This window comes from Rhinatrema bivittatum, chromosome 5, assembly GCF_901001135.1.
Source record: "Rhinatrema bivittatum chromosome 5, aRhiBiv1.1, whole genome shotgun sequence".
Classification (NCBI taxonomy): Eukaryota; Metazoa; Chordata; class Amphibia; order Gymnophiona; family Rhinatrematidae; genus Rhinatrema; species Rhinatrema bivittatum.
Genome location: NC_042619.1, coordinates 105,311,446 through 105,328,049, shown reverse-complemented (window position 1 = coordinate 105,328,049; position 16,604 = coordinate 105,311,446). Strand labels below are relative to the sequence as shown.

The 16,604-nt window shown below is 42.0% G+C and overlaps 1 protein-coding gene across 4 annotated transcripts in view; it reads right to left on the bottom strand.

The window, feature by feature from the left end:
* Positions 1-16,604, bottom strand: part of NBEA (neurobeachin) — a 2,460,099-nt gene that overhangs the window by 1,639,151 nt on the left and 804,344 nt on the right. For all 4 annotated transcript variants that reach the window (XM_029602688.1, XM_029602690.1, XM_029602689.1 and 1 more), the window contains one exon: positions 5,590-5,758. In XM_029602688.1, coding sequence (XP_029458548.1) covers positions 5,590-5,758 — 169 coding nt within the window. The remainder of the gene's footprint in view (positions 1-5,589; positions 5,759-16,604) is intronic.

Sequence of the window (16,604 nt, the reverse complement as noted above, 5' to 3'; positions counted from 1 at the left end):
CGTGCCCGAACTCGTCTCTCTCGGGGGCCAAGCCACGCCCCTCTCACTCAGGGGCTGGGTCCCTGCCGCGAACCGGCCACCGGACCGAGGCTCTTACCTCCGAGGGACCACGGAAGTCAGCTCGGGAAACTCAACTGGGTGATTGACGGCCTGGTATTACCACAGGAGTGCGTGGCTCGTCATCAGTAGATTTCTGCTATGAATTTAGTCGTTAGAATTTGGAAACACGCTCAGCGAGCGTGGGGTAGCTCCAAACTGCTTTGGAGACGGAAGTTACTGAATTGCTTTACTTCCTGGTGGGGTATATGTACCCGTGCTGACGTCAGATCCGTCTCCAACTGCTAGCACGAGCACACTATACCCATTTGTTTTGAGTCCATCTGCTACACGCTAGGAAATATGCGCTTAGCAACGGACGCCTATCAACATGCGCTTAGCAACGGACGCCTACAGTGTGCGCCTATCAACGGGCGCCTATCAACGTGCACGTAGCAACGTGCGTGCGCTGTTCAACATGAATCAAGGTGACTTCAATGCATGCCTCTATCGAACCTGCGCCCAAGTATTTTCGGGCGCCTAACATATACGCCCTTCGCCTGTGCGCTCAGTCTGGCCTGAGCGCTAGAGCGCGGCGACAAACCAGGGTAAAGGCGAGCAGGCAGACAAAATGGCGACCTCCTTGGCGGGTTGCCACGTAGGCAGACTCCGCTAATCCTCGCTTCCTCGGAGACCAACAAGTAAAGATGTACGCCTTACCTTGTCTTCGGCGCTTCCCGGCTGCGACCCGGGCGGTCTCCGGCTGCGGGGGAGAGGGTGATTACTGTCACCACTGCGCTCGAGGAAGTGCACCAGCTGCCTCTAGGCCGCGCCCGAGCCCTTCTCACTCGGGGGCTAGGTCCCTGCCGCGAGCCGGCCACCGGACCGAGGCTCTTACCTCCGAGGGACCACGGAAATCGCCTCAGGAAACTCAACTGGGGGAGGGACCGAATGGTATCACCGCAGGAGTGCGGGGCTCGTCTTCAGGTAGGTGTCTTCTATGAATTTAGTTGTTAGAATTTGGAAAAACGCTCAGCGAGCGTGAGGTAGCTCCAAACTGCTTTGGAGACAGAAATTACTGAAATGCTGCACTTCCTGCGGGGGTATATGACCCGTGCTGACGTCAGATCAGTCTCCAACTGCTAGCATGAGCACACTATACCCACTTGTTTTGAGTCCATCTGCTACTCGCTAGGAAATAATGAATTGTGACTTTGAAAATTTACTTTAAGAGCATACTGGTTTGCAATAAACATACTGTCTGGAACAATCTGTGTGCCATTTGTAACCACACAAATTTACTGACTTTTTAGGGGGTTGAATATTTTTGCAAGCCACTGTAGAAACTACATTCTAGCAGAATATCTCACCTAAACCACATATGCAGAACACAGATGGACTCTCGTCAAATACAAAACACAGAGACAAAAAGCATAAATACAAATGTGCAGACAAAAACTAAACTGAAAACTGAAAGAAGGCAGACTCTGTATGCATTGCAACAATGGAAAACCAGAAACTTCACTGTTCCTCATAAAACATTAAATAATACAATGAAGAAATATAGAATATCAATAACAGTAAAACCATACTAATAAAAGATTATTTCGAAACTGACCTATAGAATATTCAATAATTTAAAACAAATTATTTTTAAATTTCACAAACAACAATAAATATATCAAAACATCCGATATCAAATAACAGTCAATAATTAAAACTAATAAGGATTTAGAATTTCCCTATTCTCCAAACCTGGGAACTTGATTTCCAGTCACCTTGAGATTGCCGTGGATTAGTAGGGGTGGGGAAGAGGGTTCACAAACTTTCTCCTCTCTCTCATACACACACACACTCCCTCTCTCTCACAAATGTCTCACACACACATGCTCATACACCCTTCTCTCACACCTGTACTCTCCTTATCTTTTTCCTGGAGTCTGCAGGGAAAGAGAGGGTCCCACAGCCTGCCGGCAGCCCAGCGGACTCCTTCACACATCAACCACCAGCGAGATGGGATGCGTGGTTGGCCCATAGCCTCCTTCACTCTTCAGCTGCCAGTGAGATGGGGTGCGCCGATGGCCTCTCAGGTCTTCTCTTTCACGAATGCTGTGGGATGAGTTCAGCAGCAGGTCTCTTAATGGATTTATTTCTTCTTCCCCAGTTCGTAGACTTCCTGCTATGTTCTGGCGGACCCCTAGGTGTCTGCGGAACACAGGTTTGGGAACCACTATATTACAGTATTGTCTAATACTACTCTAAGGGAGATCATGTGATGTGGTGAGAGCGCGAGGACATGAGCCTTGTTAGCTCCGGGACCCCACTCCCCATATCAGCCTGCATCCCTCCGTTAATCAAACCCATCCTCGAAAATGACTGCAGGGACGAGGTGAAATCTAGGCGAGCTGCAAAATCAACGTTTCTGCACTATCAGGCTCTCAATGGCAGTGAAAATCCTTAAGAAAGAAAACCTCAGGCCTGGGGTAAGCAAGATGGCAGGCGGCACATGCAATCCGCTGTCCCCAAGTTGTATGGGGGACACGCGGGCGAAGTTCACTCACTTTTGCTGGCCATTATGGATGCCAAATTGGATAAAATATGTGCAGACCATTTTAGCAGATAACATATACTGCCTGGTAGATATAGAAACACACCTTACTGGGGGTGGATGAGCATGTGCAGGATTTAGAGCGTTAAATGGCGGCCTTAAAACCAGAGATGGAAAAAATGGTGCAGAAGCTGGAAGACCTTGAGAATCGCTCTCACAGGTATAACCTGCGTTTTATTGGTATTCCTGAGGCTGTGAGGGATCAGGACTTGCGGGGAGCACTGGAAGGGTGGTTACAGACAGAACGTAACTTAGCCGAGGGGCCGGATAAACTTCTGATAGAACAGGCACACTGCTTGGGGCTGCGGGGAAGATCTCAAGGGAAACCCAGGCCTGTGACTGCACATTTTCTTAATTTCCAACACAAAGAAGAGAGAGCTGGCTTATGGAGGTTACTCTGTAGTGATCTTTGCTGACTACTCAATGGCAGTTTCTGCTAAACAAACACTTTTGCTTCCATCTATTCTAAATTGGTGCAATGGCAGGTGCAATTTATACTACAATTCCCTACACAGCTGTGTTTTACTTCTAATAATGCCAACCATGTGTTTGAGTCTACACAAGAAGCGGAGGACTTCTTTAGTTCTTGACTGGAGCCACCATCACCTATTTGACTGCTGAGATGGAACTTGCAGTTTGCCAAAACAACTGCACACCTAGCAGTTTCTTGCTGAAGTCAGCTGAGGTTTGGGGTTTTGTTTTTTTTTTAAGAGTTTAGCTTCTCATCTGTGCCTAGCTGCATTTCAAGATACTAAGATTATTTTGGACAATGAGTGGTGTTATTTAGTGGTAGGAGGCTCATTTATTTATGTATAACCTTACACATCAATCCTAATAAATTGTACAAGGTTAACTGTCAGAGGTTTTTAACCTTTACAGCGACGCTTTTCAACATTGGCAAGACTTTCCACTATCTGTCTGGACGAGTGAACTTTTTTCAGATGACTGTTCTGCTGAAGTGGCTTTATATGTTTCAGATACCTGTTTTTTAACCACTCGACATTATGGTAGTTTCTAAAAACTGTTACGCAATTATTTATGGAAGGGTGCTAAGCCATGGTTAGCGTTGTCTAGGCTGACCCGGAAAAGAGACACAGGGTTATGGGTTTAGCATATTTGTGACTTTGCAATGTGTCATGCACCCTCAGACATGTGGCCGATTGGATATTGGGAACCCAGTTTTATACTCCTACACAGATGGGTTTCCTTTTACATTCTCCAACATCTCTCTCAGATATCACACTGAAACAGAGCTTTTTGTTTACACCTCTGGTTCAGGTGTGGCGATTTCTCTGCTCATTGCTCCAGTTAAATAATCCAGTTACACAACTATTACTGCTAGTGGGTAATGGGCAGTTCATACCTGGCACCACTAGTTTTATTTTTGCAGTCTGGGGTTCTTTGGGTCTGAAACTGATTTCCCAATTTTTTTTTTTACCGACAAGGGAACAATTGAGCCTTTTTTGGATTTGCTGGAAGAATTTATCCTGGATAAAAAAAACATTATGCTGCCTATTTCCAAGTTAGGCATTATATCCAGTCTCTTAAGATACATGATTGGGCTGCTGTTAACAGGGAGTATCTTTCTGAATTTTTTGATGCGGAGGATCCTGTATGACATACAATATCCTCCACTTATTTTTTTTATAGCCAGAAGGCCCTGTATGGACTGTAGACAACTTAGACAACGCTGGGGTGTTGAGCTTGGGTTGGACACGATGGCAGAATAATATTTGAATTGTTTTCAGCAGATATGTACTCTTGCCAGTAGTAGTGACTTGCAGGAAACGCAATATATATTTTTAATGTGCTACTATGTTCCCAGACAGTTAACTTGTAATATGAGATTGACCATTTATGAAATGTGTGCTAAATGTTAAAAAGCACCTGGAACTTTAGGACACCAGTTCTGGGTTTGCACTATTATTAGGGCATTCTGGAGACGGGTGATATGTTATGTTCAGCAGATCACGAACATAGAATTGCCATACAAACTTCATGTTTTGCTTTTTGACAACTTGAGTGGCTTGGCGAGGGGACAAAAGTTCTCCAGACTCAGGATACACAAGGTGCTGGTATTAGCAAAAAAAAAAAAAAAGTTATTGCAAAATTGCCTTACTAAAGTTCTCCCACCGATCACTCAGTGGAGGAATTATATCCATCATATGTGTGTCTGTGAAAAATATGTGGAGCAAATGGACCTACATAAATGGAGAAAGACATTTTTATTGATTTGGAATTCCTATATACAAGCTTTATCACATTGAGCCAGGAGTTTAAGTCTCAATCACCTTTAATTTGAAGATTGGTGTTTTATGGGGCTGGAACTGTGGCACTATGGGCTATGCTACCTAAGAGGATAAGAAGGGAGGGAGGGTAGTTAGGGGGTAGACACGGTGATTGTTATTGTGCTATGATTTTATTCCATGAACCTATGGGCAAACAAACTATAGGGTTTGATCCTTTTCTTTTAATTTGTCATTGCTTGTCTTGATGTGGTTACATTTTTTTTAATTAATAAAAGATTTAAAACATACTACTCTAAGAATCTATTTAAAAAAATACATAAAGGAGACAATATTCAAAAACTTTGCTAAGGCAGCTATCTTAGGCCAGTAATATGATAGCCAACTCAGTTGTAGTGAATTTTCAGCTGTAACTTGAAATATGCTCACATCTAGGCAGCATAGTTTTAGGCCTACTATGTTGGCATTCAGGGATATCCACCTAAGTTAGATGACTAGCACTGAAAATTAGTACAGCAGCTTAACATTCTCTCTTTGACCCAACTCTGCCCACAGAACTGCCCATTTTTTAAGTGACTATCTTAAGCTGCTCAATGCAGCTAGGTTTTCAAATGTCAGATCTGTCTGGCTAACTTTGGGAGTTTGCCAGCAAACTTGATTTGAAAATCCATGTCAAAAGTAAAAAAACCTCCACTGTACCTGTACTGGTTGGTGAATTTATCTCTTGTCTGATGTTTCTACCAGCTTGACTTGCTGACCTTGCAGTCTCTCTCTGAGGTTCCAGAATGTCACGGTACTTAGAGACCATCAGAACAGAAATAAAGTAAACAACTGCCAAAGCTAAAAACTGAGCTTGTTTACTGTCATCCTATTAGAGAGAAAATAAAAACAGAAAAATATTCTCACTATATAGACCATGGACAATGAAATTACAATGAACAATGCACTTAAATTGTGCCAGGTTGAATTTTCTAATTGTAAATCTTTAACTAAAAGATTATAGTAAACTAAATATAGCACGTGAATTATTATTAGACAAACCAGTACAGGAAGTATTCAGACTTACTTCTGGAAACTATGTCTTAAGTCAAAACACTGTAAATCAAAACCAAGTATTCCATAAGAACAATTTTATAAAGGGGGAGTTTGATTCCAAAAGAACTCACAATTTAGTAATATATAGTGCTGTAAAATATATACACATCTTAAAGCATTACTTTTTTGTCTGAAGAGGAAAGTGTACAGGCATGCCTACAGGACACTGCTTTGTGGAAAGTAAGTCTTTGATACTTTTCCTACTGATATTTTATCTTGCCAGGCCTCATGGTCATCAGCACACCAATGCATGCCTGTTGTGAGATGCTTGGACATCTTAAAGTCCAAACAAGTGCAAGTTAGATAATGGGTGTCAGTTGAGAAACACTGGGATAGATATTCAAAAGCCATTTAGATGGATAACTGAAAAGTTATCCATCTAAACAGCTTAGCTGTGATATTCGGCAACTTATCCAGCTAAATTCTAGCTGGACAGCTCTTTATCCAGCTAGAATTTAGCTGGATATGTCAGGGGCATTTCTGAGGCAGGCAGTAAGCATTCCAGGAAGGAGTGGAGTTAGCCAGTTAGGTTATATTCAGAGTTAGTTGGTGAACCTAATCAGCTAACTCTGGCTGTGCCTAAGGCAGGTCTAAAGTTAGCTGCATATACCTATTTGCAAACTTTTAAGATAGCTGGGTATATTCAACTATCTTAAAAATAATTTCCTCTCAATGCATCAATATTGTAGTAATTTCCTCTCAATGCATCAATATTGTAATAAGTTCCTCTCAATGCATCAATATAGGACTATAAAGCAAAATTGCTTACCTTGTAATAGGTGTTATCCCAGAACAGCAGGATGTAGTCCTCACATATGGGTGACATCAGTAATGGAGCCCTATACGGAAAAACTTCTATCAAAGTTTCTATGAAACTTTTGACTGGCCCTGTGAGGCCACTGAGCATGCCCAGCATGCCATGATATTCCCTGCCACAGGGGTCTCCCTTCAGTCTGTTTTGTAGCAAATAGCGTTAGCCAAAAATAAAATAATTTATTTATTTATTTATTTAGCATTTGTTTATATACCGAGGTACAGCTGACATAGCCTTCACTCCGGTTTACATTATAACAAACCAGTTACATTTAAATTCATAACAGTGTGACAGAGAATGAATCAGAACATTAACTTAAAAAGTCAATAAATACATTGAACAATACATTGAACAATAGTTATGAGTGTAAGCAACACTTGAAGTAGACGGTTGAAACCGTTAAAGAGAAAAAAGGTTTCTGCAAGACAGGATGAAAGACAGAAGGAGGGGATTGCTGGCATAAAAAGGAACATGAAGGTGGATATGAAAAAGATTATGTTCAGGATAATAAAACGTATCGGACCCAACTCCGCGGGGTGGCGGGTGGGTTTCGTGAGGACTACATCCTGCTGTCCTGGGATAACATCTATTATAAGGTAAGCAATTTTGCTTTATCCCAGGACAAGCAGGATGCTAGTCCTCACATATGGGTGATTAGCAAGCTAGAGGCTGAGTCATTTGGGATTGAGGCAACAGTGAAGTATTGTTGTTGAAATGAATCAGCCGAAGATCACAGCAGGTTGGATGTAGAAGGAGTTGGGATTACACTGGAAACAAGTTCTTTAAGACGGATTGTCCATAGGTTGAATCTTGTCTTCCTTCTTTGTCTAAACAATAGTGAGCTGCAAAGGTGTGAAGAGAACTCCATGTTGCTGCTTTACAAATGTCCAGAATAGGTACAGAGCGAAGGTGTGCTACCGAGTTTGACATTGCTCTGACTGAATGTGCTTTTACTCGCCCTGGGAGAGTAAGGCCTGCTTTCTCATAACAAAACTGTATGCAATCTGCTAGCCAGTTTGACAAAGTATGTTTTCCCACTGCTTTACCTGGTTTGTTTGGATCATAAGATACAAATAGTTGACTGGATTTCCTTTGGACTGTAGTGCAGTTCAAGTAGAAGGATAGCGCACGTTTCTCCCTGGTGAGAGTGAGGCCTTGGAAAGAATGTTGGTAAAACTATAGATTGGTTCAAGTGGAATTCTGTGACTACTTTTGGAAGGAATTTTGGATGAGTAAGGAGGACCACCCTGTCATGTAGGAACTTTGTAAAAGGTTCGTATGTGATAAGTGCTTGTAGTTCACTGACTCTTCTAGCTGATGTAATGGCTATGAGGAAGACAGTTTTCCATGTAAGAAATTTAAGGTCACAGGTGTCTATGGGTTCGAATGGGGAACGCATGAGCCTGGATAATACTACGTTTAGGTCCCATTGTATGCTTGGAGAATGAACTGGAGGTTTAAGGTGAGTTAAACCTTTCATAAATTTACTAACTGTTATGGTAAGCTGAGATTGCACTCAAATGTACTCTTACAGATGAAGTCCGAAGACCAGAGTCTGAAAGATGGTATAGGTAATCTAGTAGTGAGGTAGTGGGGCAAGTGAAAGGATCTAAAGATTTCTGAGTGCACCACAAAGTAAACCGTTTCCATTTGTAGGAATAATTCTTTCCAGTGGAAGGTTTACGTGAAGCTATCAGCACTTGAGATATAGTGGTTGGAAGGTTGAGTGGTTGTAAGATCAAGCTTTCAACATCCATGCTGTCAGGGATAGGGATTGAAGGTTGGGATGGCGCAACTGACCCTGATCCTGAGTTATGAGAGTGGGAGCTACTCCCAGACGAATGGGATCCCAGACTGAGAGGTCTAGCAGTGTGGGAAACCATACTTGTCGAGGCCAGTATGGGGCTATGAGTATCATGGTCCCTTTGTCCTGTTGCAGCTTCACTAGAGTTTTGGTTATGAGCGGTGAAGCAAGTTGACTGTGAGCTTGAGGGAATTGAGAGCTCCTTCTTGTGTCTGACTCCTGATGAGCCAATCATCTAGATAAGGGAATACATGCACCTTTTGTTTGTGGAGATGTGCCACCGCCACTGCCAGACACTTTGTGAACACTCGAGGTGCTGAGGCTAGGCCGAATGGGAGCACTCGGTATTCAAAATGTTGTCCTTCGACTAGAAATCGCAGATACTGGCGATGAGGAAGAAAAATGAGAATGTGAGCGTAGGCGTCTTGAAGATCCAGAGAGCAGAGCCAATCCCCTTTTTGAAGAAGAGGTAGCATGGTGCCTAACGATACCATCCTGAATTTTTCTTTTTTGAGAAATTTGTTGAGATTTCTGAGGTCTAGGATGGGACGTAGGCCTCCGGTTTTCTTTGGAATGAGGAAATAGCGGGAGTAGAATCCTCTGCCCTGCTGAGGCCTGGGAATTAGTTCTATGGCCCTGGCTCTCAGAAGGGTGGATAATTCTGTTTGTAGGATTTTGGAATGGTGGTTCACTGTCTAAGAGGAGATTGGTGGTGTTTCTTTTGGTACAGTGAGAAAATCCAATTGGTACCTGTGAGCTGTAATGGAAAGTACCCATTGGTCTGTGGTTATGGAGGTCCAGGTGTGATGGAAAAAGGCTACACGACCTCCTACTGGCAGGTGTGGAAGTGGATTGGTGGATGGGCTGCTGCTCTCTGATTGTCTTTCAAAAGCCCGACGTTGATGCAGTCTGAGGAGGAGGTTGAGGCCTGGCAGACCTTTGCCTAGACTGAGGACGCTGAGCTGGGCGAGATGGTCTTGCTCGGCTTGTTGGGGGATAGTAGCGTCGTTGGCGGTAGTAAGGATGCCTTATATCCCTTCTAGGTGGTCTTCTGGCTGAGAGTTGTGACTCCTGAGGCAGTAATGAGAGTTGTTTTAGTGTCTCAGTGTGGTCTTTTATCATGGCAACTGCTTCTTTAACCTTGTTGCCAAACAGGTTATCCCCTAAACAAGGAAGGTCGGCCAGTCTCTCCTGTACTTCTGGCCGGAGATCGGATGCTTTAAGCCAGGCCCATCTACGAGCAGTTATTCCTGAAGCCGAGAGACGTGATGCAGTTTCAAAACTGTCATAAGTCGCTCTAACCTCATGTTTGCCTGCCTCTAGGCCTTTATGCACCACTTGATGAAAGAGTTCCTGATATTGATCAGGAAGAGTGTGAACGAGGTCTTGGACTTGTTTCCAAAGATTTTGTTGGTACTGGTTCATAAAAAGTTGATAAGCTGCAATCCGAGATACCAACATAGATCCTTGGAAAACTTTACGTCCTAAGTTGTCCATGAATCTATTGTCCTTTCCTGGTGGTGTAGAGGAGTGAGTCTTTAACCTCTTTGCCTTTTTCTGGGCCGACTCCTCTACCACCGATTGGTGAGGTAGTTGGGTTTTTTGGAATCCAGGAATTGGTTGGACTAAATAGGTTGCATCTGACCTTTTGTTTACCGATGCCAGTGATCCTGGATGTTCCCATATTCGGTACATGAGTTCTTGTAGTACCTCATGCACTGGCACCGCCAAAATCTCTTTCGGAGGGTTTACAAATTGTAGAACTTCCAGTGTTTTTTGCCTGGAATCCACCTCTGCCTGCAATTGGAAAGGAATAGTTTCCGCCATTTCCTTTTCAAAATTGGAAAAGGATAAGTCTTCTGGAGGAGACTTCCTACGGTCCTCAGGAGGTGATGGTTCAGACAGCATGTCCTCATCTGAAGAGAAATATGTGTCTGTATTTGTACCTGTATGTGTTGGGGACCTCACTGGTTGTGGCCTAGTAGGTACCAACGGTGTCACTTGTGGTATTGGTGGAAGTAAAGGTGACCGTGGCTGATGAGGCCTAGGAATGCCAGAGGGTCCTGGAATAGGTTCCTCCTGGATGTCTTGTGGCTTATTCGATATGGCATCAAGTAAAGTGTCCAGTTTATGCATCAGAGGTTGAAATATAGAAAACTCAGCTGGTGGCACCGATGGAGTCATCAGTGGAATCGATGGCGGCATCGGGCGCGGTACCGAGGGCATCGGTGGCAGAATCGATGGAGGTATCGGCATCAATGGTGATGGATCCGACGGCATCGGAGCTGGTGTCGATGGCGACATCGGTGTCGATGGCTGAACTGGTACCGCATCCAGGAGCACTTGTCGAACCGCTTGATGGATATATCCATCAAGTTCCGCCCGCATAGCTGATGGTATCAGAGCAGCTATGGGGGGAGGCGGCGATGGCGATACCGATACCTCCTCAGAGCCCTGAGGAGGTATGGTGCCCTGCACTGGTATCGGTGGGGATCGCCCTGGTACCGCAGGCCTCGGAGACTCCGCGCTCGTCCGAGCTTTCTTAGCGGAGGAGGCCGACTCCATCAATGGCTGAGCGGGCACCGATTCGATGGCGTGCTGGCGTCGATGCCGATGCCAATGCTTTTCCTTTTGCTTTTCACTGCCGGAGGTAGACGCCTTCGATGATGGCGAGGGGGAGGGAGTAGAAGCATCTCCGGCCTCACCTGGAAGTCGTCTTTTCAGTACTACTTGCCGTATCGATCCAGAAGGCGATGACTGAGCTGACGTCGATGTTGTTGGGAGCAGTTGAATTTTAAAGAGATGCTCCATTTTCTCCATCCGGAGCAGACGTCCTTTCGATGTCATCTCGGCGCATACATTACAGGACCTGACATCGTGTTTTTCGCCGAGGCAAAGCACACATTCCTGGTGCGGGTCCATAATGGACATATTTCTCGCACAATTCGGGCATTTTTAAAAACCCGAGGCCATTTTTGCCGGACGGCCGTCGACGGCTATGGCTTGAAAAACTGGTATGGAACCGATGAAAATAACAGAGAAAAACTTACTGCGATGGTATGGAAGGGAGACCCTTGCGGTGGAAAGTTTTTCCTAACTTTTTTCTAAAGTTTTACGTGTAGTGAAATTCACCACAGGACTCCAGATTAACCGCGAGGCTAACGGCTCCACAGAAAAAAGAAGACTGAAGGGAGACCCCTGTGGCAGGGAATATCATGGCATGCTGGGCATGCTCAGTAGGCACTCTGGTGCCAGTCAAAAGTTTCATAGAAACTTTGATAGAAGTTTTTCCGTATAGGGCTCCATTACTGATGTCACCCATATGTGAGGACTAGCATCCTGCTTGTCTTGGGATAAAATATGATCTTTTAACACAAGGAGAAAGAGATACGTGGATGCTGGGAACCAGAGATATGATAGATAACTATTATGTAAAATTTCACAGTTTAATATTAAAAATAAAGATATGCATTATGATCCAAAAAGTTTGATTTATGCAGACTATGAACCATAAAATAGCTTTTTGGAAAATGTATGAATCCTCATATCAGTTTATACCTAACCCCAAAATATATATGTAATGGATGAAAACAAAAACTAGTCAGTTTTACAGTAGGTCAAACAATTAATATATTTCAGTATATTTACTATACTTTTAATACTAAAAATATCAAGTTAAAATGAATTACTATGATTCTCTGGACATACATAGGTGTTAACCCTTAGAAAATGCCTCTTTAAAAATTGCTATGGGCTTGCTGCAGGTGAAAGAATTGGTACTGCAGGCAGAGTGATCCAGCTAAGAAAACTGCCCTTCCATTAATGGTTCAATGTAGCCTAAAATTGTGGATAGGTGTGTTAGAAATTCTTTTAAAGAAAGAAAGAAGGAAAGAGAAAGAAAAAGTGCCTTCATTTTGAAATCCCAGCGTTCAGGGTAAGGGATCCACACAGCACCAGCTGGCTAGCATTTTTTTTTCTAAATAGTAATTTTATTGAGCTTGTCAAAAAGAACATAGTATATCAGTAACAAATCAATGACAATATTTAAAGTTCAGACTAAGGGTCCATCTTTCTGCATCCTGGAGGGAGCTGAGACAGCAGATCCTGGCCAATGCTCACCACTGCAATGGCTACACAGAATAAGGAGTGGAACATGAAATAGGGGAAGGAAAACCCAAGTAGCTGCAGATGAAGGCTCATAGTACAGTAGCCCCAAAGCAGCCCAATTCCAATTGAGCTGAAGGTCCAAGGGAACTGGAGGAAACTGATTGTTAAAAAAACAAAACAAAATATTTTCTTCTCCATTTAGCTAGGTTTTTCTTTCAGATTTTTCAAAAATTCCACTTTTTTCCATGCAAATTCAGTAGTTCCCAACCTGCTCTCATTTGTTGCAGTTATTCTAACTCATGTAACAGAAGTGTGCACTGAAAGGACCAAACAATTAGTGTTAAATAACCTTAATATCAACATTAAAGACTGTAAAATGTTATTCTAACAAATTCTAAGATCCACGTGTTTCTTTTTAATCTGATAGCTAGCTTATCTATGAAATCATTCTAAATATTGCATAAGTTCACATGAGGAAAAGCACTGCCAGAAACTTCAGCTCTCCACCTAATGAATGGGAATAGCCTAGAACCATAACAAAACAAAGCTGACACCTCAGTCCTTTAGTATATACAGAACTTGGGACAGCACAGAAGGAAAGAATGAGATTAGATGGAGGAGTAGATAAATGCATAAAAGAAGATAAAGAGGGCTAGTCACTAAAGCACGGTAACATGCATTAAATGTACATTATTTACCTTAGGCCCCATTTATTTCCAAAGAGGCCTAATCACTAAATAGCACAAGTCAGTATTACTGTGAATAGCCCTTTTAAATGTTTAATTCATCAAGGTCATTTCCCACAGACACAAAATGAGAGAAAAGCCTTAGTGAATCAGCCGCTAGTATAATTACTGTTGTTTTTGACCCATGAAATAGGGTCTTAGAATGTTATATATGGTACTTTGACATGAGTTATATGCATATTCTTTCTATTATTTTGGAACATTAAATATTTGACAACAGGGCATGCAATTTCATGTTAATCCACCACTATTTTAAACCTTTGGTTGAATTGACATTTTCTTATTTTATGGCTAAAAAATGTTTTCTATAAATCTTAGAAAGTACAAGTCATACAAAAAAACAAGCATCTAAAAGTAACTATTAAATATGTTTTGTAATTTTTAATTTTATCTATTATTTTGTTTAGGTTAGAAGCTTTGCTTTCATATAATAGTACTTGGTCCATTCCTATAAAGTTAAACGAAAAGTTAAAAGTATGCAATTACAAAATAATTCACTGTAATAAAATGGAGAGCATTGTTACCTTCAACATGGTAGCCAATTCAATGTTTTAATAGTAACAAAGACCCGATAAAATTAACAACAGATATAGGAAAAAATATATGTTACATAGCTAACATGTTACAATGTCTAGATCAAAAGGTATAACAGTTCCACAGTGCTGCCTGCTGGTCAACATGAGTATTTTTTTTCACAAGAACCAACACAATTGACATCATGGTAAAATTAAATCTTTTTTAGGTAACTTTGTAATGTATAATACTACAAACAAATCATGTTTTAGGTTTATTTTACAGATCAAAAAGGAGGACATCAAAGTCTTATTTGATATATTCTCCCTAATAGAGCTAGCCATCTTTTCCTGGTATGTTAACTCTGTCTCCTGTTTTGAAGGTTTTTCAAAAATTTCACATTTTTCATGCAAATTCAGTGGTTTTCAGCAATATGCCCTCATTGTTGTCCCTTATTGTTCAAGATGTAGCTTAAAGTCATCTATTTATGACTACTAATATTTTTCACTATCTAGCAATAACATAACAATAGGTCAAATCTGCCAAAAATTTGTCAAACACATAAAATGGAGAAAAAGACAGTGTGACAGACACTAAACCAGGGGATTGAAAGTTTAAACTATTTCCATTACTATATCCCTTAAATTCAGAATCTCACACTACAAATTTATGGAAATAAAGGTAAAAAAATAAAAACAAAACATGTTTAAGGTGATATGGCTTTTTATTGGGCTAACGTAATACATTTCTTGACTAGCTTTTGAGAGTTACTATTCTTCTTCCTCAGGTAAAAATATAATGAGCAAAAGATGAATTATCAGGAAATATGTCAATCATAAAAGGCATTCTAATCATAGGGGATAATGATGGGGTTTTGATAGGTGTTTTGAAGGTGACAGGTAGTAAAATTTGATAGTTCATAATCTGTTAAGAAACTTAGGAGTTTGTTGAGTCCTTTTTTTGTTAGCTTGAAAGATTCTATTTTGTTTTTTTTACTTCAAAAATCATGTAGCAAGGTATCAAAGAAGAGGAGGAATAATCTTTCTTTAAACAATAAATCAAAGCAGTTGCACCTTGACTCTTTTGCAACTTTTTAAAAACTGGTGGAAGGAGGATAACCAATGGGACAGTACTATATCAGGGTAAAAATTATATCACAATCGGGCCAATTCAGTAAAGTCTGCGGGAGTGCGGGCGAAAGCCCGCTCTCCCGGCGCGCGGACAGACCACTCGCCTGTGCGTGTGATACAGTATTTAAATTAGGCCCGGCGGTATAAACGTGTAAAAGGAGGCGCTAGCGACATTAGCGCGTCCCTAGCACCTCCTTTTTGACAGGAGCAGCGGCTGTCAGCAGGTTTGACAGCCGATGCTCAATTTTGCCAGCTCCGGTTCTCAAGCCCGCTGACAGCCATGGGCTCGGAAACTGGATGCCAGCAAAATTGAGCATCCGGTTTTCGACCCGACAGCCGCCGGCCAACTTCAATTTTTTTTTTAAACTTTTTATACTCTTCGGGACCTCCGACTTAATATCGCCATGATATTAAGTCGGAGGGTGCACAGAAAAGCAGTAAAAACAGCACTTTCCCGGTTCTGAAAGAAATTAGCGCCTACCTTTGGGTAGGCGCAAATTTCTGAAAGTAAAATGTGCGGCTTGGCTGCACATTTTACTTTCTGAATCACGCGCAAATTCCTAATAGCGCCATCAACATGCATTTGCGCTATTAGGTTCGGTTCGGTGGGTTGGACGCGCATTTTCCGCCCCTTACTGAATAAGGGGTAAGGGAAAGCGTGTGTCCAATGGCAGGTTAACAGTGCGCTCCGTCGGAGCGCACTGTACTGTATTGGCCCAAATGATAGGGAGGATCAACTTGGTGGGGGTGTGGCACTCTATGTCCGGGAGGGTATAGAGTCCAACAGGATAAAGATCATACAAGACACTAAATGTTCAGTAGAATGTATATGAGTAGAAATCCCACATGTGTTAGGTAAGAGTATAGTGACAGGAGTATACTACCGTCCACCTGGACAAAATAGTCAGACAGATGATGAAATGCTAAGAGAAATCAGGGAAGCTAACCAATTTGGCAGTGCAATAATAACGAGAGATTACAATTACCCCAATATTGACTGAGTAAAAGTAACATCAGGACATATTAGAGACAAAGTTCCCAGATGTCATAAAAGGCTGCTTCATGGAGCAATTGGTTCAGGAACCAAAGAGAGAGGGAGCTATTTTAGATTGAATTCTTAGTGGAATGCAGGATTTGGTGAGGGAGGTAATGGCGGTGGGGCCACTTGGCAATAGTGATCATAACATGATCAAATTTAAACTAATTACTGGAAGGGGGACAATAAGTAAATCTACAGCTCTAACACTAAATTTTCAAAAGGGAAACCTTGATAAAATGAGGAAAATAGTTAGAAAAAAACTGAAAGCTACAAAGGTTAAAAGTGTTCAACAGGCATGGACATTGTTTAAAAATACAATCCTAAACACGCAGTCCAGACGTATTCCATGCATTAAGAAAGGTGGAAGGAAGGTAAAACGATTACCAGCATGGATAAAAGGTGAGGTGAAAGAGGCTATTTTAGCCAAAAATCATCCTTCAAAAATTGGAAGAAGGATCCATCTGAA